Source organism: Musca autumnalis, unplaced genomic scaffold (assembly GCF_047663935.1).
Source record: "Musca autumnalis isolate F117 unplaced genomic scaffold, ASM4766393v1 scaffold_5, whole genome shotgun sequence".
In the NCBI taxonomy this organism is placed as follows: domain Eukaryota; kingdom Metazoa; phylum Arthropoda; class Insecta; order Diptera; family Muscidae; genus Musca; species Musca autumnalis.
In genome coordinates, this window is record NW_027412088.1 from 123,507,210 (window position 1) to 123,531,106 (window position 23,897).

Sequence of the window (23,897 nt, forward strand, 5' to 3'; positions counted from 1 at the left end):
AAAGTTCCTAATCAGCCAAAATCGACGGAACTTGGCAAGACTTATTGCAGTGTTAACCGGTCACTGGGCTATCGGTAACCACGCAATGCGCTTAAATATACCACACAACGACCACTGTCGCAGCTGCGGAGATGAAGAAGAGGAGGAAACTGTTGAGCACCTCCTCTGTTCCTGCCCTGCACTAATGCAACGACGACTTAAAGCTATAGGACAGCCGTTCCTTCATAATATCGCCGAGATAGCCGAAGTAGGTCCGGGAGACCTTCTACGATTTCTCAACTCATCAGGCTGGATTTAACTGTCAATTTTATACTACGAAATAACAATCCTTGAACGAGTGGTGTGGTTTTCAAAACGGTATTCCTTACATACTAATTGAGGCTATAAAGTGTAGCCACCACGTAAACCAACCAACCAACCATTATCTTCGTGCACACCAAAAATTTAAAACAAATGAAAATGTTAGGACTATAAAGCGTCCACTAAAATAGCTGGATAGCTCCGCTTATTTATAGCTGGCTTTTCCGCCGTGGCTGTTGTAACTTTTCACAGAGCAGCTAACTTTTACTTATTCCAAAAACTAAACTTTTAAATCTGTGTTCATAAATGCTTAACACTTTCGGCTTATTCAACCACGATTGACTATTCAAACGCCAGCATTTGCCACCATAGTCAAAGAACCCCTTGCACATTCAACGTTTATTCGTTGCTCATTACCAATGCAATTCCTCCTCAGATACCTTCACCAAAATCCTCTCACCTACCAACAAATTGTCCATGCTTGAACAGCGGTCACGGTTCAACGCACGCATGGCCTTGAATATTTCATTACGTCGCTCAATTTATGAGTGCGTAAATTCTCTTAACGTACGCTCTTCCATACAACTCTGAAATTACGAATCACAATTTCCAACCCTGACTTGTCAAACAAATAAGTTCCACAACCAGCTGTTTTCATACCACCACCTGGCACTGGTGGTATCAAGACATATTAAATAATTTCCGCAAAACAAAAACATAAAAACGAAGCAAACAGAATAAAAAAATGCTAAAAAGCAAAAGAAAAAATATGGAGAAAATGTTCTCCTCATCGTCAGGACTACTCTGAGCTGTTCCTTGCATCGGCAATCTCCTACACCAAGGAAACTGGCCAGAATACAACATCCCATTTATTATCTCTTCTATTCGCATGTTTGGGGGCCAAGCCGGGAGACAGCATGGAAAGGCATGAAAGGTAATAACCGAACTCGTCGTCTATTTTGCTCATCCTGCGACCATAATCCCTCTACTATGGTGGTATTACACATTCTATAAACTGGGCCAAACGAGATTGACGGCCGAGAAGTCACCCTTTGCCGGCAATTTCTATACATGCCAACAATTTGAGGGTACGGAGGGGCGTATAATTATGGCTTTTGTTACAGCCATCTTGTTGTTGGTCGTCACACCAGGCCTTCTACCTTCGGGTGCGACTACAATCGAAGATAAATATGCCTCTTGCAGTGAATCAAATCTCCCTCAGTGTAAATGCCTTGCACCATCATGTAAACAATATGATCATCGAAAACTCCACTTTCTTGAATCTTTTGCTATACCCGTAAATGCACACTACGTTTATTACTTAATCTCAAGTGTGCACCCTCAACATTCTGTGACCAAGGACCTGTATGTGGACAAGGGCCACTGAAGTCTAGATCCGGCTTTTCTCTTTGGGTGTTCTTGTTGAAACCTTGTAATGACCATTCCCGGACCCCCGGCTTAGACAGTCATTACCATATTCTAGACCCTCTCCATGAACACACTTCCACCTAAACCTTAGTGGAACGGATCACAATCCATAACGGCTCCTCCCCCTTTTGGTTAACAATATTCTTTATTCAAACCCCCTCAACAAAACTCTGGGGTTACAAATAAACCTGACCACCATGTTATCTTACGCTTAAAAAAAACATCCTTTTGTATTGTATACTACACTGCTCAATTCCTAGTTATTCCCTTCTACCATAGTTGATTTATTACCCTGTATATTATTTTCTTGAATTATACGGGTTTCTTTCAAATCAGTTTACTAAAACGAGAGCCCGACGGGCCAAAAGCGATATACGCAAAGTTTAAAAGTTCCACTGTTACTCAAATCCACTGGATTTATCGTCTTCAATCTTAATTTCCATACCTTAAAATCACATAAAAAAGATTATTGAATTTTTTTTTTGGTTCCGTTTGTATACGTTGTGCTGCTAGCACTTTTTATATTTCCTGAGTCATGTTCGATGTATTATTCATACAGCATACCATTCCTATCCTAAACATTTCTATGGTGTAGAAATGGAGCACTAGTATGGTGGCCAGCAGTGGAAAAGAAAACTACGCAGAAAAAACTATATAGCATACAAAGATCAGCATGCATCGGGGTGACGGGGGCAATTCGGACTTGTCCGGCTGAAGCCCTCAATGTTATGATGCACATTCTGCCAATAGACATACACATCAAAGCAACTGCAACATGTAATGCGGCAAGGCTGCGGGCTCTAGGAATATGGAGCGATAGAGCCTACGGACATGCGTTCGTGCTTCACAAACTACCAAAAGAAATAGCAACTACTGCTGATTACTGCGCTCCTACAATGACTTTTGATCAGCCTTTTGAAGTCAAATTTCCAAGCAGGAAAGAATGGAATAATGGATCACCAATGACAGGTCATGACATCAATGTATACACAGATGGTTCCAAGATGAAATGTGGAGTCGGCTCTGGTGTCTTCTCATATGATGCAAATATATCTACATCCATAAAGCTACCTGACGACTGCAGTGTTTTTAAGGCGGAGATACTGGCCACAAAGGAAGCTTGTTTTATTCTCTTACAACTCCACACACCAAACTCGATAGGCACTCCTTGCAATAAAATCAAACTCTGCCACATCGAAGCTAGTGAAAGATTGTAAAGAAGAACTTGCTAAACTAGGGCGTCTGTCAAGAGTAACTCTCACCTGGATCCCAGGCCATAAGGGACTGGATGGGAACGAAAAAGCGGACGAACTAGCCAGAGCAGGATCCGCCTCTAACGAACTCCCAAAGGCGTCAGTCGCAACACCAATGGGAGTAGTTAAAGGGGATATCTTCAAATACTATCTATCATTGGCTGAGAGTAGATGGGACAAAACGGAAACATGCCGAATATCAAAATCTACATGGCCTCAATACAACGCCAAACGCACAAAGTTCCTAATCAGCCAAAATCGGCGGAACTTGGCAAGACTTATTGCAGTGTTAACCGGTCACTGGGCTATCGGTAACCACGCAATGCGCTTAAATATACCACACAACGACCACTGTCGCAGCTGCGGAGATGAAGAAGAGGAGGAAACTGTTGAGCACCTCCTCTGTTCCTGCCCTGCACTAATGCAACGACGACTTAAAACTATAGGACAGCCGTTCCTTCATAATATCGCCGAGATAGCCGAAGTAGGTCCGGGAGACCTTCTACGATTTCTCAACTCATCAGGCTGGATTTAACTGTCAATTTTATACTACGAAATAACAATCCTTGAACGAGTGGTGTGGTTTTCAAAACGGTATTCCTTACATACTAATTGAGGCTATAAAGTGTAGCCACCACGTAAACCAACCAACCAACCATTATCTTCGTGCACACCAAAAATTTAAAACAAATGAAAATGTTAGGACTATAAAGCGTCCACTAAAATAGCTGGATAGCTCCGCTTATTTATAGCTGGCTTTTCCGCCGTGGCTGTTGTAACTTTTCACAGAGCAGCTAACTTTTACTTATTCCAAAAACTAAACTTTTAAATCTGTGTTCATAAATGCTTAACACTTTCGGCTTATTCAACCACGATTGACTATTCAAACGCCAGCATTTGCCACCATAGTCAAAGAACCCCTTGCACATTCAACGTTTATTCGTTGCTCATTACCAATGCAATTCCTCCTCAGATACCTTCACCAAACTCTTCTCACCTACCAACAAATTGTCCATGCTTGAACAGCGGTCACGGTTCAACGCACGCATGGCCTTGAATATTTCATTACGTCGCTCAATTTATGAGTGCGTAAATTCATGGTATAAGTAAAGAGGTAGATTTAAATGAAAACAATCTATAGAACCCTTGTTTTTCCTTAATTCCTAAAACGTCAATATTAGTAAACACAAAAGCAACAAGTGGGTTTGTTTACAATACCATTTTTGAGCATTTTATAAAAAACGCGAAAAATGAATGAAGTGTCAAGGTTTCTCCACATAATCGAGTTGTGGATATGATAAAATGTTTGTTTCAATGCAAAGCTGACGAATTTCTTCCATACAAATGTTCTAAAAACAAACTTAAAAACCATTGAATTGGATTGTTTTTTAAATTGTTTGGCATATTATTCAAACAGCACACACACATACACATATTGTGTATATTGTTTTGACGTTTTAGGAATAGTCGAAAGAAAAAATTTAAATTGACAGAAAGCTTTGGCTAACCTTTTTTATTAAACCATGCGTAAATTCTCTTAACGTACGCTCTTCCATACAACTCTGAAATTACGAATCACAATTTCCAACCCTGACTTGTCAAACAAATAAGTTCCACAACCAGCTGTTTTCATACCACCACCTGGCACTGGTGGTATCAAGACATATTAAACAATTTCCGCAAAACAAAAACATAAAAACGAAGCAAACAGAATAAAAAAATGCTAAAAAGCAAAAGGGGGCCAAGCCGGGAGACAGCATGGAAAGGCATGAAAGGTAATAACCGAACTCGTCGTCTATTTTGCTCATCCTGCGACCATAATCCCTCTACTATGGTGGTATTACACATTCTATAAACTGGGCCAAACGAGATTGACGGCCGAGAAGTCACCCTTTGCCGGCAATTTCTATACATGCCAACAATTTGAGGGTACGGAGGGGAAGATAAATATGCCTCTTGCAGTGAATCAAATCTCCCTCAGTGTAAATGCCTTGCACCATCATGTAAACAATATGATCATCGAAAACTCCACTTTCTTGAATCTTTTGCTATACCCGTAAATGCACACTACGTTTATTACTTAATCTCAAGTGTGCACCCTCAACATTCTGTGACCAAGGACCTGTATGTGGACAAGGGCCACTGAAGTCTAGATCCGGCTTTTCTCTTTGGGTGTTCTTGTTGAAACCTTGTAATGACCATTCCCGGACCCCCGGCTTAGACAGTCATTACCATATTCTAGACCCTCTCCATGAACACACTTCCACCTAAACCTTAGTGGAACGGATCACAATCCATAACGGCTCCTCCCCCTTTTGGTTAACAATATTCTTTATTCAAACCCCCTCAACAAAACTCTGGGGTTACAAATAAACCTGAAGGAACACCAGTGTGAGGGGTAACCATGTTATCCTACGCTTAAAAAAAACTTCCTTTTGTATTGTATACTACACTGCTCAATTCCTAGTTATTCCCTTCTACCATAGTTGATTTATTACCCTGTATATTATTTTCTTGAATTATAAGGGTTTCTTTCAAATCAGTTTACTAAAAGGAGAGCCCGACGGGCCAAAAGCGATATACGCAAAGTTTAAAAGTTCCACTGTTACTCAAATCCACTGGATTTATCGTCTTCAATCTTAATTTCCATACCTTAAAATCACATAAAAAAGATTATTAATTTTTTTTTTTTTTTGGTTCCGTTTGTATACGTTGTGCTGCTAGCACTTTTTATATTTCCTGAGTCATGTTCGATGTATTATTCATACAGCATACCATTCCTATCCTAAACATTTCTATGGTGTAGGTGAAAGTATTAGCTATCAAGAACTTATCTGATCTACAAGCACAGGATAACCATGACTTTCTTGAACCAGGATTTGAATCATTAGTAGTTTCTGCCGAGCCTTTCTGTTCATGCGCCCAACGTAGGCTACACCCACTATTTCCATTCCCACTAACTGCCGTATGCTACCCAGAAATGTCAGTCACAACTTGAGTTAGCCGGGCACTACACAAAAGACTTAAGATGGAAACTTCATCTTAAGACTACTAGAAGTTAAAATATCACAGTTTTGGTAATGAATGTAAATTCTTTATCACAGCCGAAACACTAAACAATGTACACACACAAAAGCAAATAATATAAATAAATAATTACAGACGAGAACACCACTTACTCTAATATTGCACCTATGAAACTATTGCACTTAAGAGTAATCATATGGGTCCTTTGCCTTTCTTCATTTATTGTTTAATATCCTTCGCGTGATATACGCCAAGGGGATCTCCTCTTAATGTTTCTAGCCGATACATATTGTTGCCGATAACTTCAGCGATCCGACATTTTGTAAATTTTTTACAGAATTTCGCGTTCCTATTGTCCTGAAATTTGCTTAGAACAAAATTTCTTTTAAATACTTCTTGACCAGGACTAAAACGAACAACTCTGGATCTTTTATTATATCTGAAAGCCTTTAGTTTCTTTGCAAGTTTATAATCCCTTCCACAGGTAAACATATTACGCCCAAAAAGAGCAAAAAATGGCGTTACGCCTGTGGCAGCATGAACCGAGGTCCTTAAAGCCAACTCAATTTTGGCCATATTTAAGTCCCAATTGGTATGATCATTGTCTATGTAAGCTCGGATGGCATTTAAGACGCTTTGGTTTACCCTCTCAGCCGCATTCGACTGAGGCGAGTAAAATGCCGTTTTCATATGACTTATTTTATACTCCTCAATCAATTTTTGGAACTCTCTCGATACAAACTGTTTGCCGTTGTCTGTATGTATGACTTCTGGCACCCCAAACTGTTGGAAAACGTGCTCAACTAAAAACATGATGACATTCCTACTGGTGGCTTCTTTCATAGGTTTTAAGAACACGAATTTTGTCAGATGGTCCATTACTACTAAGACATATGCGTTTCCTGTCCGGGACCGTGGGTACTTTCCAAGAAAGTCCACATATAGCTTCTGGAATGGTCGGTCTGTCTGGACTTCTTCCCCTATTTGTGGCATCAGATGCTGATTGGAGCTCTTGCACTCCTTGCATATATTACAATTCTTTATGAAATTCCGGACGTGTACTGCCATGTTCGGCCAGTAGTATTTTAGTCGTAGGTGACCCAACGTTTTCTTAATTCCACCATGGAATTTATCCTCGGGCTCATGAGCCATTTGAATTAATGAGTTGGTTAAATTTACAGGCACCCATAGCTTCCATTCAAATTCATCTAACTCCATTTCTGCTCGTGGAGCCGTCCGCTTATAAACAAAACTATGTTCTACTCTTATATCGGGAAATTTCTCTTTGTTTTCTAGCACTACTTTGATCAATTCCAGATAATCTTCTGACTCAAATTCGACGGTATCGAACCCTACCACGTCCTCGGGCGTTAGAATTTCTTCCACTGATCTTGACAGAGTGTCAGCTACTATATTTTCAACCAACCTGCTACTCCAATAACTGATCTTCTGATCTCTCTTACGTTTCTAGGTACTGGTATTTTACGGATTGCATCAACTTTGGAAGGATCTGGTTTCATTAACCCACCCCCTACTATGAATCCCAGGTAGTGTAACTCTCTGTGCCAAAATTTAGATTTCTTCATCCCTATTGTGAGGTTGGCTTGTTTTAAGCATTGGGCCACTTTCTCTAGGAGATCCATGTGGGATTGAACGTCGGCAGAAATGACTAGTAAGTCATCCAGGTATACAAAAATATTTGTCTTTTGCTCCTCTGGAATGACTTTGTCCATAAGCCTACAAAGTCTCTGGGCCGCATTACACAGACCGAACGGCATCACCACATACTGGTAAAGAGGCCGTCCTGGTACTGTGAATGCGGTGTAGGGTCTTGAGTTTGGATCTAGTTCTATCTGCCAAAAAGCAAACTTGAGGTCCACACTACTTATGAAATAGGTGTCCTCAAATCTGCTTAGAATACCCTCAATATTTTGGATTGAGTAGGCATCCTTAATAGTTCTTTCATTTAATTTCCTGGCATCTAAACACAGGCGGTTTTTTTCTGGCTTTCTAACCAGAGTACATCTGTTGCTCCATGGACTGGAACATTCTTCAATAACCCCAAGCCTTATCATTTCATCCACTTCAGCGTAAATTAGGTTCTGTACCGCTGGAGATACCGGATAATAACGCTCTTTAACGGGCTGAGCACCTTCGACTAAATCTATCCTATGTTTTTCTAAATGAGTCCTACCCAAACCATGCTCCTCATAAGATTTAAAGGAACTTTTGACCTGCTCCAACCTTAGACGCATTTTTTCTGTCAATTCATGTTCGGTACTTTCATTTAATAGGGCGGGATATCCTTCTAAAACTTCTTGACAAATCTCCTCTACGCCAAATATGCTAGGGGCAATCTTAAAAGTTTTAAAGAAATCCACCCCTAAGTAGGCTGACTGAATCAGATCGGGACATAGATAGAAGTCCATTTCTTTTTCTTCTTCTTCGTATTTCACTATGACCGTAATCTTTCCTACTATAGTGAACTGATCTCCTCCTGCAGTTCCTATGGACGTAAAGAAAGGTTTAACTTTTGCCCCTAATTGTTCAACGATTTGGTCGCAATCTTTACCTAAAACGCTCACGGAGGCGCCGGAATCTAAAAGTCCCTTTACACTGACATCCTGAATTTTAAAATTTATATATGCTCTATTATCTAATGAATCTAGCTTAATAGCCGAACAGTTCGAAACGGATCTTTTCACTAATTTACACATATGTTTCTTATCTTTAAACTTACTCCTAATTTTCCTAATCCTATTCAATTTTGCATTACTTATGATCCTATATGCACCTTCACCAGTACTATTTTCTATTTGCATTCCATTTTGATTACCACCCAGCATACCAGTATTTTGAATGCCTTCATTTTCTTCACCAAATATCCTGTCCCTAGTTTTCTTATAATTCTCTAGTCGTTCTTCATAACTTAAAAAGTTTGACCTTTTTGGACTTTTATTAATAATCTCATTTTCTAACAATTCATTTCTTTTCACAATTCTTATTTGATCCCCTTCTATTGGTCGGGAGCAGGAGCAGAGCGTGTCTCCCCCGACTTCGGCACGCCCTTCAGACCATTTCCCAGACATTTCGGACAGGTCGGGCTGGTAAATCCTGGGCAGCCACATCTGTAGCAGAAGAGATTACGCTGTGGAACTGGACACTCGAAGTATGTATGCCCGGAGGCTTGACAGTTCCAACAGATAAGTGTAACCTGTCTTCTTTCCATTGTTCGGTTTTGACTCACCTCTTCCACTGTTATTAGGTCTTTGCTGATTTGATCCCCAAGCTGTTCATCCAGATAAACCTCGTTCACAGGATATTGGCGTCGGGTTTGCTGTGGAAGTCTGTTTGTTGGGAGTAAGTATTTCTCTTTTTTTAAATAATTTTTTTCAAGCTCCTTACATTCGTCTCTAAGTTGATCAATTGTGTATATCTTCATGGCGTATATAATGTGGGCCAATTCAGGACGCAAGTTTCTCTTGACTATCCTTATCATGCCCGGTTCTGGCAATGGTGATCTTAACTTCGCCCTAAGTCTTTTCATTGTATGAAAGTAATCATCAATTGACTCTCCTGATTTTTGCTTCCTTTCTTCTAAATCCCTGATATACTAATATTGGCTGCGACTAGATCTATATTGCTGGATCAAAGCTTCTTTTAAATCTGTCCAATGGTTTATATCTTGGTTTGCTATTAGTACCCAAAACCACTCTTTTGCATCTCCTTTCAGTAGGAGATGGAAGTCCCGAATCACCTCAATCCACGGGCACCCGTAGACACGCTGAAGGTGTTCGATTCTGAAAATAAAATCCTCCACGTCTAACCCTTCCGGTTTGCCATCGAAGGAGATATTCCATTTGTCCACCACAATCGGATATTTATTACCGACTGATGCTGCTGTTTGCTGTTGGTTTACATGTCCACTATTACCATCCCGTAAAGGGGGTTCACTATCATAAAAGTCTAAACTACGTTTAGCAGCATTTCCCCTGGACTGTCTGCCTTTGTTTGGCTCTTTATTGCTCTGATTTCGTCCGTCCTCTGAGCGTAAATCAAAATCAGAATCATTAAATTTAGCTTAGCTATTTCCTTCTTCATGTGTTCAAACCCTGCCTGTATGCTCCGTTGGATCCTGTCTTCTATTCTTTCTTCCAACTCAGATCTATATGTGTTGTTGGAATCTTTGATCAATGACGTTATCATAGCAGCATATTCTTCCTGGCTATTCTTAGGTTTATTTGTGGAAACTGGGAATGTTGGTGGTGGCCTTGTGAAATCAAGAAGAGGACTCTGCCTACTAGTTGGGTTCTCAGTATCGAATGGCATTTGGCTACCGCCAAATGGTCCTTGCAAGCTAGGTGGTTGACTACTACCTGTTGGGTTACTGCCTATTGAGTTATTTCCAGTTGGGTTAACAACTGTGTTGGCTGAAGCATTCGGAGAGCGTTCAAGCGGCATTTTGTTGAAGATAGATTCGGTTTTTATTTTCAATTAATTGATCTGACTACGTGGCTATGTGACGACAGTTGACCAGTAGTTGAATATCTTTTCAGAACCAATAAAAGTAATATCAAAGTGTTGCGCAAGTTTAGACACAATATTATCAAAATGTATAAAGACAAACAAACGAATATCAACATAGAGAAAGAATCAAAAGGATAAATCTTTGAGGGTATGTCCTTTTCAGTTGGTGCCTACTCGTTGGTTATCAGTTCACGTTCTACTCTACATACATATACACGCACGAACATCCAGGATAATCTTAAAACTGGGTTCAGTATTACTGATTATTAGGAAACACAACTGAGCAATCGGCAATTATTCATTAGCCGAGTCTCAATATGGTTCCTATGAGATATGGATTTGCTTATGTAACAGACTTGAAAGGAACAATTATAGACATTCTTATAAGTTTCCCCTGCAAGTTTGCTCGTCCTTCAAATCCAGAACGGATAGTTACAAAAACAAATATATTTCTATTTTCACCACCAAAGTTACTGAGTAACCAAGGCTCTGATTTATTTTATTGGGCGCCATTACTGTTATGTTTCCTCCTTCAAACTTGTGCCAGCCCGGCTAAATTCTAAATGGGCCGTGGTTCCTTAACCCAGTGACACTTGAGGGCATAACGAGTACAAAAACACTGAATTAATATGGACTACACACTCTTAACCAACATGAACCAACAACCAACTTCTTTTGGGGATCCATAACCCTGGTCCCCATCGTTACTCACCCAACCTTACGTTCATCAGAACCCCAATGAAATGCACACCAACGAGGTATATAAACTTTACCTACCTGACATACCCCTCCTTATCCTTTCTCCCCTTCCCTCAAAACAAACTAACCAGACATATCCAATTCTTAACTTAACATTTATTACAATTCGAACATTTTCTATAATTTAATGTAACATTTACAATAACTTTCTTTTCAGATCTTCTCGGATATATGTGATCTCTAACATTGATAACATTAAAGAAATATGTTTTAAAAATTAAATAAAAATATAAAAGAAATCCAACTTGAAATCTTATCCTTTCTTATTTCCCTATAGATTTCTTTCTCCTACAGAATTCAAGCAAAATCCTAAAACTTTACGAGGACCTAGCCTTTGCTATTCTTTCTGTTAACGGTTGTCCTAGCCAAGAAATTGCTAACCAGTCAGAGCTCTTCCTAGTCCGAATTCCTACTGGACTATTACCGGCGCAGGATAGATCCTTTACAATAACAAAATTTTTAAATTAAAAATTATTTTTAACCTTAAAACTAACAGAAAACAAAAATTGGACACACACAGACAAACACAATTTTAGGTTAGCTCCTTAGGATATGCTATGACTTAGCTGTTTCTCCGGAATTAAGTTCCACTACACGCTCTCGCAGTAGCTTCCAAGTGGACTGTGGAAGGTCTTTCAATGTGCCTCTCTTCGAGTTCCACTTTTTCAATAGGCTACTGTACACACAGATCTAGTTGCTTCCCCAAATGCCGGGCGTGAAGCGTAACGTTACGCTAACATAAATCACTTCGTCAACGCAATTTTCAAAATTTGAATTCGGGAGGTTTTTGTGTTAATTCATAGCATCAATTTTGATTATATTATCTTCGTGCACACCAAAAATTTAAAACAAATGAAAATGTTAGGACTATAAAGCGTCCACTAAAATAGCTGGATAGCTCCGCTTATTTATAGCTGGCTTTTCCGCCGTGGCTGTTGTAACTTTTCACAGAGCAGCTAACTTTTACTTATTCCAAAAACTAAACTTTTAAATCTGTGTTCATAAATGCTTAACACTTTCGGCTTATTCAACCACGATTGACTATTGAAACGCCAGCATTTGCCACCATAGTCAAAGAACCCCTTGCACATTCAACGTTGATTCGTTGCTCATTACCAATGCAATTCCTCCTCAGATACCTTCACCAAAATCCTCTCACCTACCAACAAATTGTCCACGCTTGAACAGCGGTCACGGTTCAACGCACGCATGGCCTTGAATATTTCATTACGTCGCTCAATTTATGAGTGCGTAAATTCTCTTAACGTACGCTCTTCCATACAACTCTGAAATTACGAATCACAATTTCCAACCCTGACTTGTCAAACAAAAAAGTTCCACAACCAGCTGTTTTCATACCACCACCTGGCACTGGTGGTATCAAGACATATTAAATAATTTCCGCAAAAAAAAAAAAAAACATAAAAACGAAGCAAACAGAATAAAAAAAATGCTAAAAAGCAAAAGAAAAAATATGGAGAAAATGTTCTCCTCATCTTCAGGACTACTCTGAGCTGTTCCTTGCATCGGCAATCACCTACACCAAGGAAACTGGCCAGAATACAACATCCCATTTATTATCTCTTCCTTTCGCATGTTTGGGGGCCAAGCCGGGAGACAGCATGGAAAGGCATGAAAGGTAATAACCGAACTCGTCGTCTATTTTGCTCATCCTGCGACCATAATCCCTCTACTATGGTGGTATTACACATTCTATAAACTGGGCCAAACGAGATTGACGGCCGAGAAGTCACCCTTTGCCGGCAATTTCTATACATGCCAACAATTTGAGGGTACAGAGGGGCGTATAATTATGGCTTTTGTTACAGCCATCTTGTTGTTGGTCGTCACACCAGGCCTTCTACCTTCGGGTGCGACTACAATCGAAGATAAATATGCCTCTTCCAGTGAATCAAATCTCCCTCAGTGTAAATGCCTTGCACCATCATGTAAACAATATGATCATCGAAAACTCCACTTTCTTGAATCTTTTGCTATACCCGTAAATGCTCACTACGTTTATAACTTAATCTCAAGTGTGCACCCCCAACATTCTGTGACCAAGGACCTGTATGTGGACAAGGGCCACTGAAGTCTAGATCCGGCTTTTCTCTTTGGGTGTTCTTGTTGAAACCTTGTAATGACCATTCCCGGACCCCCGGCTTAGACAGTCATTACCATATTCTAGACCCTCACCATGAACACACTTCCACCTAAACCTTAGTGGAACGGATCACAATCCATAACGGCTCCTCCCCCTTTTGGTTAACAATATTCTTTATTCAAACCCCCTCAACAATGTACTTAGCGCTATAGTAATAACACTTTATGCAGCTGAGTGTGCATTGATGATAAAGGCATCGCCCAAGAGATAATGCACTCAGCAAGGGAGCAGTTTCTTATAGTGATAAGTGCATAGAATAAGAGAAGATAGATAAGATTAATTTTAACATTAATAAAATTAGAATAGAATTTACAACCCAACGAGACGGTTGTAGTTTTTATTACTCAAACATGGTCCTTCAAGCCGGATTAGAATCAGTGGCCACAAAATTAAAAAAATAAAATATTGGAAAAAAGAGTACAATTAAAAAAAGGAAAATCGAAGCGGTTCTTCTCTAAAAAGGAAGAGAAGAACTAAGCGCAAAAAAGACCCACGGCATATAAATATAAAAAAATTAAAGAAGGACTACAGTGATCCTTCGAAGAGAAAAACAAAATAAGACAAAAGCATAAAATAAAACAAAAAATAAATTGGAAAAGAGGACATATGGTGGTCCCAACTTAAAAAATAAACCTAAGAAATTTATAGAAAAGAGGACTATAAAAGTCCCACTCAAAAAAAAAAAAAATAAATAAAAAGAGGACTATAAGAGTCCCAAAAAGAAAAAAACGTTGAAAAGAGGACACAAGTCCCAAATAAAAATATAAAAAAAGAGAACTCAACCATGGAGACACAAATTAACACAATGTTGGAGATGATGCGGCTTAGCATGGATGCATTTTTTGAAGGGCAAAGAATAATTATGGAACAAAGGCAGAGGCAAATGGATGCATTTTTTGAAGGATAAAGAATAATGTTGAAGCAAAGGCAGATGCAAATAGAACTATTGCCGCAATTATGTCAATTATATACAAGAAATAAAGCGGTTGATAGTTCCGAGGAATCGTCCCCGCCGGCTAGTTCTCAATCTGAGGAAACAATTGGAGATAACATCGACAAGGCGGGGAAAGCACTGATACCTGAGGAAGAGTCCAAACAGGAGCATCCTGACCTGGTGAAACAACGGCGGAGTATGGAAGGTACATTTCATATAGAACAAAAACTATATGAAGTCGAGGAAATACCTACAGAGAAAGAGAAAACGGTTGCGGAGAATGATAAAATAACGAAGTACGACGTTGAGAACTTTCATAATGAAACACATATATCATCTAGTGTAGAAGGACATCAACTAACATCAAGTTATCAGAAGAACCAATATGTCCATATCAAAAAAGTGCAAGATGTTTCGGAAGAAGATGACAAGGGCGAAGAAGTCAATGCCGTCAAAAAGGTACATACTACTAACGACGAACGCGAAGAAATACACTGTAGAACTGACGGCAATGAAGAGAGAAAGGAGAAGTACAACAACACTATTCCTGAAGTTCGAAAGCAACAAATTTTCAACAACAATGTTGACATAGAAAAACAATATCTGGAGAAAAAATTAAATATGAAGTTTGCAGTAGTAACGGGAAGATATTCTGATCATGAAAGAATCCGAAGAAGGTGGCAAGAGAGAATACGTACGATAGCCAAGGTGGCCAAATGTAAAAGAGAAATGAGCAACGTACTCTATCGATGGCGGAGAGATTCGAACGATTGGATAAAGAATGTCATTGGTGCGGTGACCTAGAATAATTATATTTAGATTTAGATTATCAATTATATTTAGATTTTATTTTTATTTAAATAATACTTTTTTCATTCTTCATTTTGTTATAATGTAACATAATGTTAGATAATCTACTACTCCCACTTTAAGCCGCGGCGGAGAATGTACAAATTATTTGTACATGATTTAGTAATGGTTGTGCTGTTGGGGAACTTCGTGTAATATTGGAAAATATTTAATCAGCCAGTTTTCCAACAGCAACATTTTCTTTTAATATGATAGATAGGTTCACTAGCTCTCTTAATATTTTAATAACATCTTTAAGTGTTTTAGGCTATAAATATTAATCTAGCCCAACCAGAAATATGAATGTACTTAGCGCTATAGTAATAACACTTTATGCAGCTGAGTGTGCATTGATAATAAAGGCATCGCCCAAGAGATAATGCACTCAGCAAGGGAGCAGTTTCTTATAGTGATAAGTGCATAGAATATGAGAAGATAGGCTAAGAATTATTTTGTAACTTAGTTCTTATAATTAATTTTAACATTAATAAAATTAGAATAGAATTTACAACCCAACGAGACGGTTGTAGTTTTTATTACTCAAACAATAAATGTTATATTTTTTTCTTCTGGAGCAGTTAAATCACATTATACTATTGTTTGTGTATTTGGTGTATGTATTCGTTTTCATCAAGTGAACGATTGTGATCCGAATGATTGAACTAGATAGTGAACTATGAACTAGATTACTGAACTAGTTGAATTAAAAGAACTGAACTATTGAACTAGATCTTTCAACTGAACTAGATTGTACAACTCTACTTTCGATACCGCCAACCATGCCAAGCTGTTCGAGGATATAGAGAAGGCTAATCTCCAGCCATGTTTGAAACGTTGGGTAATCTATATATATAAAAGAGCAGTGAGGTAAGGTATTCACTGACTGAATGTCTGATTCATCAGCGCCCAGACGAAACCGCTGAAGCTAGAAAGTTAAAATTTTGGCTGTAGGTTGCTGTTGGAGAAGTTCACGAAAAGTACTAAAAGGTACTATATATGGTACCCTTTGTATTAGGCAAACGGTGAGAGCTAGAATTCTGAAATTTGGAATGAGGGTAACTGATGGAGAGCTAGAAAGACGTACCAAAGGGCTTTTGGAAATTCGACCTTGAAGTGTACGAAAAGTACTAAAATTTACAACATTTGTTACCAATTGTATATTTTGAACAGATATATGTAGCTAGAATCACGTAATTTGGTATGGAAATCAAGGTTAAGAAGCGGAAGGAGGTAGAACCCTGAAATTTTTGAATTAAGATTACTCTTAGAGAGTAGTGTTGGGATATGGAGGCAATTTTGGAAATTCATACTTATGTACGTGTACGAAAAGTACTAAAGGGTACTAAATATGGTACAATTTGGATTTGAGTAAAAGGATAGAGCTGTAGTGGGATTCTGTAACTCCTTTTTGCTGTTACCGACAAAAATCGGTAAAATTAAATCGAAAAATTATGACTAAAAACATAAAGAAAAGTTGGCGTCACTGTTTGTGTCGGTAGAGGCTAGCGACTAGTTTTTATTTATCGTTAACTTACCGAAAAATTTCGTTAATTATCGAAATTATAAGCATTTTAATTTTACCGACAATTATCGATAACAGCAAAAATGAGTTACAGAATCCCACTACTGGAATCCTAACATCTAGAACTAAGATTACTGTTGGAGTGAAGGATTGAAATAGTGTTGGAAAATCGTACTTATGTGTACGAAAAGTACTTAATGGTACTAAATTTGCTATAATTTGGATTTGGGTGAACGGATAAAGCTGGATACATGAAATTTCGAATTGAGATTGCTACAGGAGTGTAGGATAAATATATGGGGATATTTGGAAATTCGTACTGTAGTAACTATGCGTTTTTAATAAAAGAATCGTGATTGTTTTATTCTTTGGTTTTCTTTTATTGCTAGTAGCGAACAAGAGGGCGAGTGTCTGTTGTTTTGTGTGTCTATTACTAAACTGACTCACAGACCAGCAGTCGATTACCCACGAACTGATAATCATCCACACACATAACAACAACGCACACACTCTTGTGCTCACGAGAGAGTGATGCTATATTATTTCTCTTATGTTCTAAACACTTATGATGTAGAGCAAACTACAGTAGCTCTGTTCCTTTACGCACAAGAATCTTCAAGTTTTACCACTTTTTACTCGAAAAGCGTTCCTTTACTTCTGACACCATACAATTCATATGGGAGCAGTTTAAAACTTTTACTACTTTTGCCGGTTTTACCACTTTCAAAAGTAAAGGAACAGGCCAAGTGTCTTACAAAGTATGTATATACTACAGTACTTATGTGAACGAAAATATTAAATGGTACTAAATTTGGTTCAAATTGGATTTGGATCAACAGATAGAGCTGGAATCCTAAAATTGGGAATTATGATTATCCAACAGGACTGACATATGGATGTAGTTTTGGAAATTTTGGAAAAAAAAATAAAGCTGAAACCTTGAAAATTGGAATTAAGATTACTGATGGAGTGGAGGATTGAGATAGTTTTGTAAATTCGTACTTATGTGTACGGAAAGTACTAAAAGATACTAAATTTGGTACAATTTGGTTTATGGTGAACGGATAGAGTTGTAATCCTGAAATTTGGAATTAAAGTTAGTCTTGGAGTGGATTATTGAGGTATTTATGTGTACTTAAAGTACTAAATGGTACTAAATTTGGTACAATTTAGATTTGGTTGAATAGATAGAGTCAGATTTCTGAAATTTTAAATTAAGAGTGCTGTTGGAATGTAGGAATGAGTTAGTCTTTTGCCGTACGAAAAGTACTAAATGGTACTAAATTTGCTACAAGTTGGATTTGGGTGAACTGATAGAGTCGGATTTCTGAAATTTAAAATTAAGATAGAGAAGTACTAAAAGGCACAGAATTTGGTCCAAATTGTTTTTGCGTAAAGGGGTAGAGATGAAAATTGTGAAATTCAGTAGATGACATGTAGAGATGAGATAAGTAACAATTACTACTATAATTGATTTTTGGGGAACAGATAGAGCTGTAAATGAGTATCGGAGTTGGGACATAGTGTGGATATTGGGATACAATTTTTGAAACTTGTACCTATTACAAGTCCCAAATTTAGTACCATTCTGGTATTGCATATAGGTATATAGCTGGAATTTCGAATTTTTGTATTAGAGTCAGGGTTGGTGATGGTACTAAATTTGGTGTTGCGCGTAGCAATGAAGCTGTAATTATATAGTTAGTGCGAAAGTGCAATAAATTTGGTATTGGGCTAAGGAATAGAGGTGGAATTCTGATTTATTTGTAAGTTTCATTGTTAGAGGTGATTGTACGATATGTGTACTAGAATTATTATATAATACTAAACATTGTAGCTCTGGTGTTGAGTGAACCGATAAATGCAATTTTTATGAAAATACGTTTTAAAAATGTATGAAATGTTTCTACATATAACAATATTTTGGTATTACGTTAACGCTATGGCGGTTTCTATATAATACACTGAAATCAAATAGTCAAACGTATCTTTCCAACAAAATTTGTATTCCGGACGTTTTATATAAATTCAAAATAAATAAATAAATTCAAAACGAAAATTGTTTTACAAGAACAAAAAGGCCTAAATTGAAAGGTCGCAAAAAAATTGATTGTTATATAGTATATTTTATATTTATTATTTATTTATACATATATATATATATATATATATATATATATATATATATATATATATATATATATATATATATATATATATATATATATATATACATTAAGTAAAAATCACAAATTCAACTAATTACAACTAATTCGGTTGGAAATGTGGAAAAAACTTTAAAATACCCTTAAACAATGTAAGGTTCTAACAAAACATGGAAATTATGTTTTTGGTGTGGAAATTCGAACTAAAGTGGTATGAACAGAACTTAAATGAAATTAAATATCAAGTAAAATAGGTATAGTAGTAGTATAGGTAAATATTAAATATTGTTTATTTGTATTTTATTCTTTTTTCGCATACGAAGTAGCGGGCATTTTGCTAGTCAACTATATGCGAGGACGCCAGTCGTTTGTTTGTGTTGTAGAATTCAGAAACAAGAAGACCAAACGCCGTAGAGTGAAACATGGAGTTCCCCAAGGAGGGGTGATATCTCCGGATTTGTTTAACCACTACCTTTCTGAAATTGCACACCCTCCAGACGGAGGGTATGTATGCGGATGATTGTACGATCTTGGCGTCGAGTCCTATCATCGATGATATATGTGATAGGTTAAATGTCTACATAGCTGACCTAGTGCAGTTCTTCGATGAATGAGGAATATGAAAATATCCGCCGCTAAATCCACTCTCACCTGTTCACCACATGGATGGCTGAAATGAGGCTCCCACTGAACATATTGGTCGATGGTGTACTAATTCCGACCACTAACTACCTCAAAATACTGGGTGTAACGTTCGATAGCATGTTTAAGTCGTCCGCGCATGCCACAGCTATTTGCGATAAGATCAGAAGTAGGAACAAGGTGCTCAATTCGCTGGCCGGCAGTACTTGGGTAAGCTATGCGGCGCCAGCGTGGTCTGCAAAGGTTTGCACTACGCAGTGGAAGAAGATTCAAACCTGCCAGAATGCTGCCCTGAGGACTGCAACAGGGTGCCTCCTCATGACACCATTGGACCATCTTCATGAGGAGACGAAGATTTTACCGGTGCGTCAACACAATAAAATGTGGTCGATGCAGTATCTGCTTGGGTGTTATCGCAGTGAGCATCCCTGTCACGATTTAATGGACAGGCTTCCTTCACCCAGGCACGTCAGGAGAGATCTTCATGATCTAGAGAGAGGTCCAAAGGTATAAAAGAGAACATCTAGACCAACGAGCTTATCAGGCAGTCTTGGATAGCATTCACACTGGCATGGTTGCGCAGGTAGTACAGAGATACAGTGTGAATGCCATACTTGGAGACCACCCCCATCCATCGCAGCAGAAGAACGCCAGCTGCCAAGGCAAACCAGTTAAGATCCGGACGATGCAGCCGCCTCAATTCGTATTGGGCCGAATTGACGCCACGATACCCAAAACCTGCCCAGCATGTGGATTGGGACCACACGATAAACTGCATTTGTTTAGCTGCCTAGCTAACCCCACTCACTTGTCTCTTGATTCCTTATGGACGCAACCAGTTCAGGTTGCAGAATTCTTGAATCTGGATACAGAGGAACCTGATAACTGAAATAATACACGAACGAACACATTTGCGTTGCTACAACAACAACCACGCAATGACCCCATGAATGAACACACGCGGGCTGATGTGTCTTCTTCAACGGTTCGAAAGGAACTCATTTTATTAACTACAAAATATTTACCACTAAATCTTTGACTCTAAAATCAACACACATACAATTACATTTACTTGCACGCTGTGTCTATAAATACATTATGCAGTCGTGCACACCCACGTTGCGTTGATAATGGAGAATACATATTTAATTATCGAACCTTTCTTATCTTTAATATTTTGGGCACGACATTTGTTACATTATTTCATGACCGACAGCCGGTTGTTTTTAAACATAGATTCTTTGCCCCCATGTATTGAAAAGAAATCTACCAGATTCCATTTACACAGAAAAAGAGTTTTCTACAAAATTCACCACAAGGTTTGCATTTTCTTGTAACCTTACGAATCAACAATTTGCTCGAGGTATCCAATATTGCATGCGTAACATATGTACGTACAGCTAATTGAATTCCTCCGTAAATGGAGATACGGTAAAAGTATTCTAGCAAAAGAAGAGAAAATCTGCAATTGTAGAGTAATATAAAAAATCTGCGAGAGGCAATGTTGGAATTGGGCTAAGCGTCCATTGAGCCGCATAACTGCCATATCATCTAAAATATGATTAAGTGGGAGCAGAGAGCTTTTGGAATTCAATGGCCTTTTATTTAGTAAACTATCATACTCATCCGGAAAATGAACCTTCAGTAGTGCGATTCTCTAACTCATTTTTTGAGTTACCGACAAAAATCGGTAAAACTTAAACGCAAAATTATTAATGAAAAGTTCAAATAAAAGTTGACAACACTCTTGCTATCGGTAGAACTTAACGACTGCTTTTTATTCGTCGCTAACTTACCGAAAAACATCGGTAATTATCGAAATTATAAGCATGTTAATTTTACCGACAATTGTTGGTAACTCATAAAATGAGTTAGAGAATCGGACTACTGAGCTACCATGGCAAGGTGTAATCTTTCACTTTTAATTTCAGTGGCTGCAGGATATTTCCCATCGAAAGTATGTCGACCTTTATGTAAAGGATGAATTGTATAAAAGTAACGATAGATCATAGCAACAGCGCGAGTAAAAGATTAGAATAATCAAAATTCCGTTTTTGTATTTTAGCAACTATGTCTTTATTGTGGTGGTCTTAAGACTAACTTAATATTTATATTTTTAATAGTTTGTCATTCAATGTAGCGAGAGGTTTTTGCTTACGCTGCATTGAATGACTGTCTGTGAATGTGGGAACGAACACAAAAGTTTCAAATTTCATTTAAGACTTTTTTATGTCGCTGCATTAAGCAGACATAAATGCTTTTTATTTAATTTTAATCAAGGGGAAAGGTTGGGACGTAACTCCTCCACCCCTTGCCAGAAATACTCCTGGTTTTTTTTATAGGTTAACAATAATAAGAGTAAGAATTTTTATCTTGCTTGTTAATTTGTTCTTTCTTAATTTTTTGTTTTTTAGTTTTGTTTAAGTTAGAATTGATCGTATCATTTAAATTGACCCAATGAATTGCATAGGTGTACTCGTTGAAATCTCCTCATACCCATTTATTACACCCCTGTAATAGTATGAGAGATTTCAACGAATATTCTCTTGACAACCGCCTTTTGGAAGCATCTATGCAGATATAAACATAAAATAATAAACATACATAACATAAAACAAAAAGAATCGATCCGCTTGACTTGCAAGCAACAACCGCCATATTGTTACGTGCCACCTACTGTGGCGCTATGGTGAGGTATCCAGCAAGCTCAGGGGGCCATCTTTAGGGCGGTCCCAACCCAACCAACCATAGCCCTAGGGGACGAACAATTTTATTTTAAATTGAAACAGATAAACAACACAAAACGATCACTAACACTTAGTACACCGAAAACACCTGCCCGCCCATCCTTGACCCTTAGATCTTAAATATACTTTTTTATAAGGGCCCTAGCATCCACCGACACTCACCTCATTACAAAATACGATCTACTTCCCTCTCTTACAAACAAAAAAATAACACATCATTTCTCTATCTTTCACATTCAAGACGGTTTATTGACATTACTGCTCTTAATCATAACATACAAATATGACATCGAAAAAAAATTGAAACATTAACACCTAGGCAGCATTTAAAGATTCGGATGAGTCACTTACTCAGATCACCCACTATTACAAAAGGAAACAAACACAATGATGCCAAATCTGGCGTATTTTCTACACTGATAGTACCTGCCTAGTAGAGCTCTTTTAGGTGGTCTAGGGACATAATAACTCGTCCACACAATATAATAAAACAAATGACAGAATATCTTCTGTAATCCGGGGTAATCCTACGATCAATGATATTTAACAACAAAGGAGTTAATGTCCCTCACAATAAATAAGACAACAATTACACTTAAGCACAACACTTCAACGGCACAACTTAACCTAGCAAATATTTTTAATCTTAAGCTTAATATTCGTTTCTCTTTTCTTGCGATTAATACTTGTTATCTTTTGTTAACCTTAATTTATAGTTTTCATATATATAATATAATATAATTGTTCCACAAACATCCCAGGCGGGACAGGGGAGACTTCTCTCATATCAATGAGTGCACCCCGATTCATATATATATATATATATATATATATATATATATATATATTTAATTTTAGTAAATTTTTAGTTTCTCGGATTTAAAGTTTGACAAATGTTTTAAATTTTTTGTTTTGTTTTTATATATATCTAACAAATTTTTAGTTTCTTAGATTTAAAGTTTAGCAATTTTTTTAGTTTTTTTGTTTTGTTTTTGAATTTAAAATTTAGCAAGTTTTTAGCTTTTTCATATTTTCTTCTTCTTTGAGTTTCATTAATACTTAATATGGCTTCTCTTTACGTTCTCTTTCCAGGAGTTGCTGAACTGGTGCTTTTCGGATGTTACTTAACATATATACACTTTTTCTGTTTTACCTGGGGTTATCCAACACGATATATTTGATTGTTATCGACCACAACATGTATTTAAATACAAGATTCAGTTTTATTAATAAAGAAATCAACTTCAAAGTAGTTGTTTTATTTAAAAATGGGGTTAATTTAATAGTATGGTAAAGCTGGATATATGAATCCACTTAAGTATTGACTTCTGAAGATCGCCAGTTTAAAACAAGAAAAATGTTAGTTTTTAGGTGAGGGAGGGGAAATCCATAGGGTTTTTCGATAACGATAGCTCAGGATACCGTTTGATGAGCAGTGGGGGTGAAAAGAATAAAATATAACAACAAAAGCAGTATCAGTTTAAATATAATAAATAATTATCAATAGTATTTCTTTTCAAACAACAACAAAGATTACCTTCTGCAATCTGGGGTGGCGACAGAGGCCTGTTAATATCAAC

The 23,897-nt window shown here is 37.6% G+C and overlaps 1 protein-coding gene across 3 annotated transcripts; it reads left to right on the plus strand.

Annotated features, from left to right (window-relative positions):
* Positions 1 to 737: 737 nt before the first annotated feature.
* Positions 738 to 23,475, plus strand: LOC141406217 (uncharacterized). 3 transcript variants are annotated; one of them, XM_073991417.1, is made up of 4 exons: positions 738 to 1,234; positions 9,042 to 9,177; positions 9,274 to 9,368; positions 23,410 to 23,475. In XM_073991417.1, exons 1-4 carry the CDS (start codon positions 1,218 to 1,220, stop codon positions 23,417 to 23,419), a joined length of 258 nt encoding a protein of 85 aa, XP_073847518.1. In that variant the 5' UTR covers positions 738 to 1,217; the 3' UTR covers positions 23,420 to 23,475. The 3 variants fall into 3 exon arrangements, with proteins under 3 accessions (XP_073847518.1, XP_073847515.1, XP_073847517.1); XM_073991414.1 differs by lacking the exon at positions 23,410 to 23,475 and adding an exon at positions 11,452 to 11,533; XM_073991416.1 differs by lacking the exons at positions 738 to 1,234; positions 23,410 to 23,475 and adding exons at positions 4,629 to 4,756; positions 11,452 to 11,533.
* The last annotated feature ends 422 nt before the right edge of the window (positions 23,476 to 23,897 follow it).

Bases quoted from the DNA above. Each gene is read 5' to 3' on its own strand.
- LOC141406217 (XM_073991414.1), top strand. The intron at 9,178-9,273 runs GTATGTATGCCC...CACTGTTATTAG, and splicing joins TGTGGAACTGGACACTCGAA to GTCTTTGCTGATTTGATCCC. The intron at 9,369-11,451 runs GTAAGTATTTCT...CTTTCTTTTCAG, and splicing joins TGGAAGTCTGTTTGTTGGGA to ATCTTCTCGGATATATGTGA.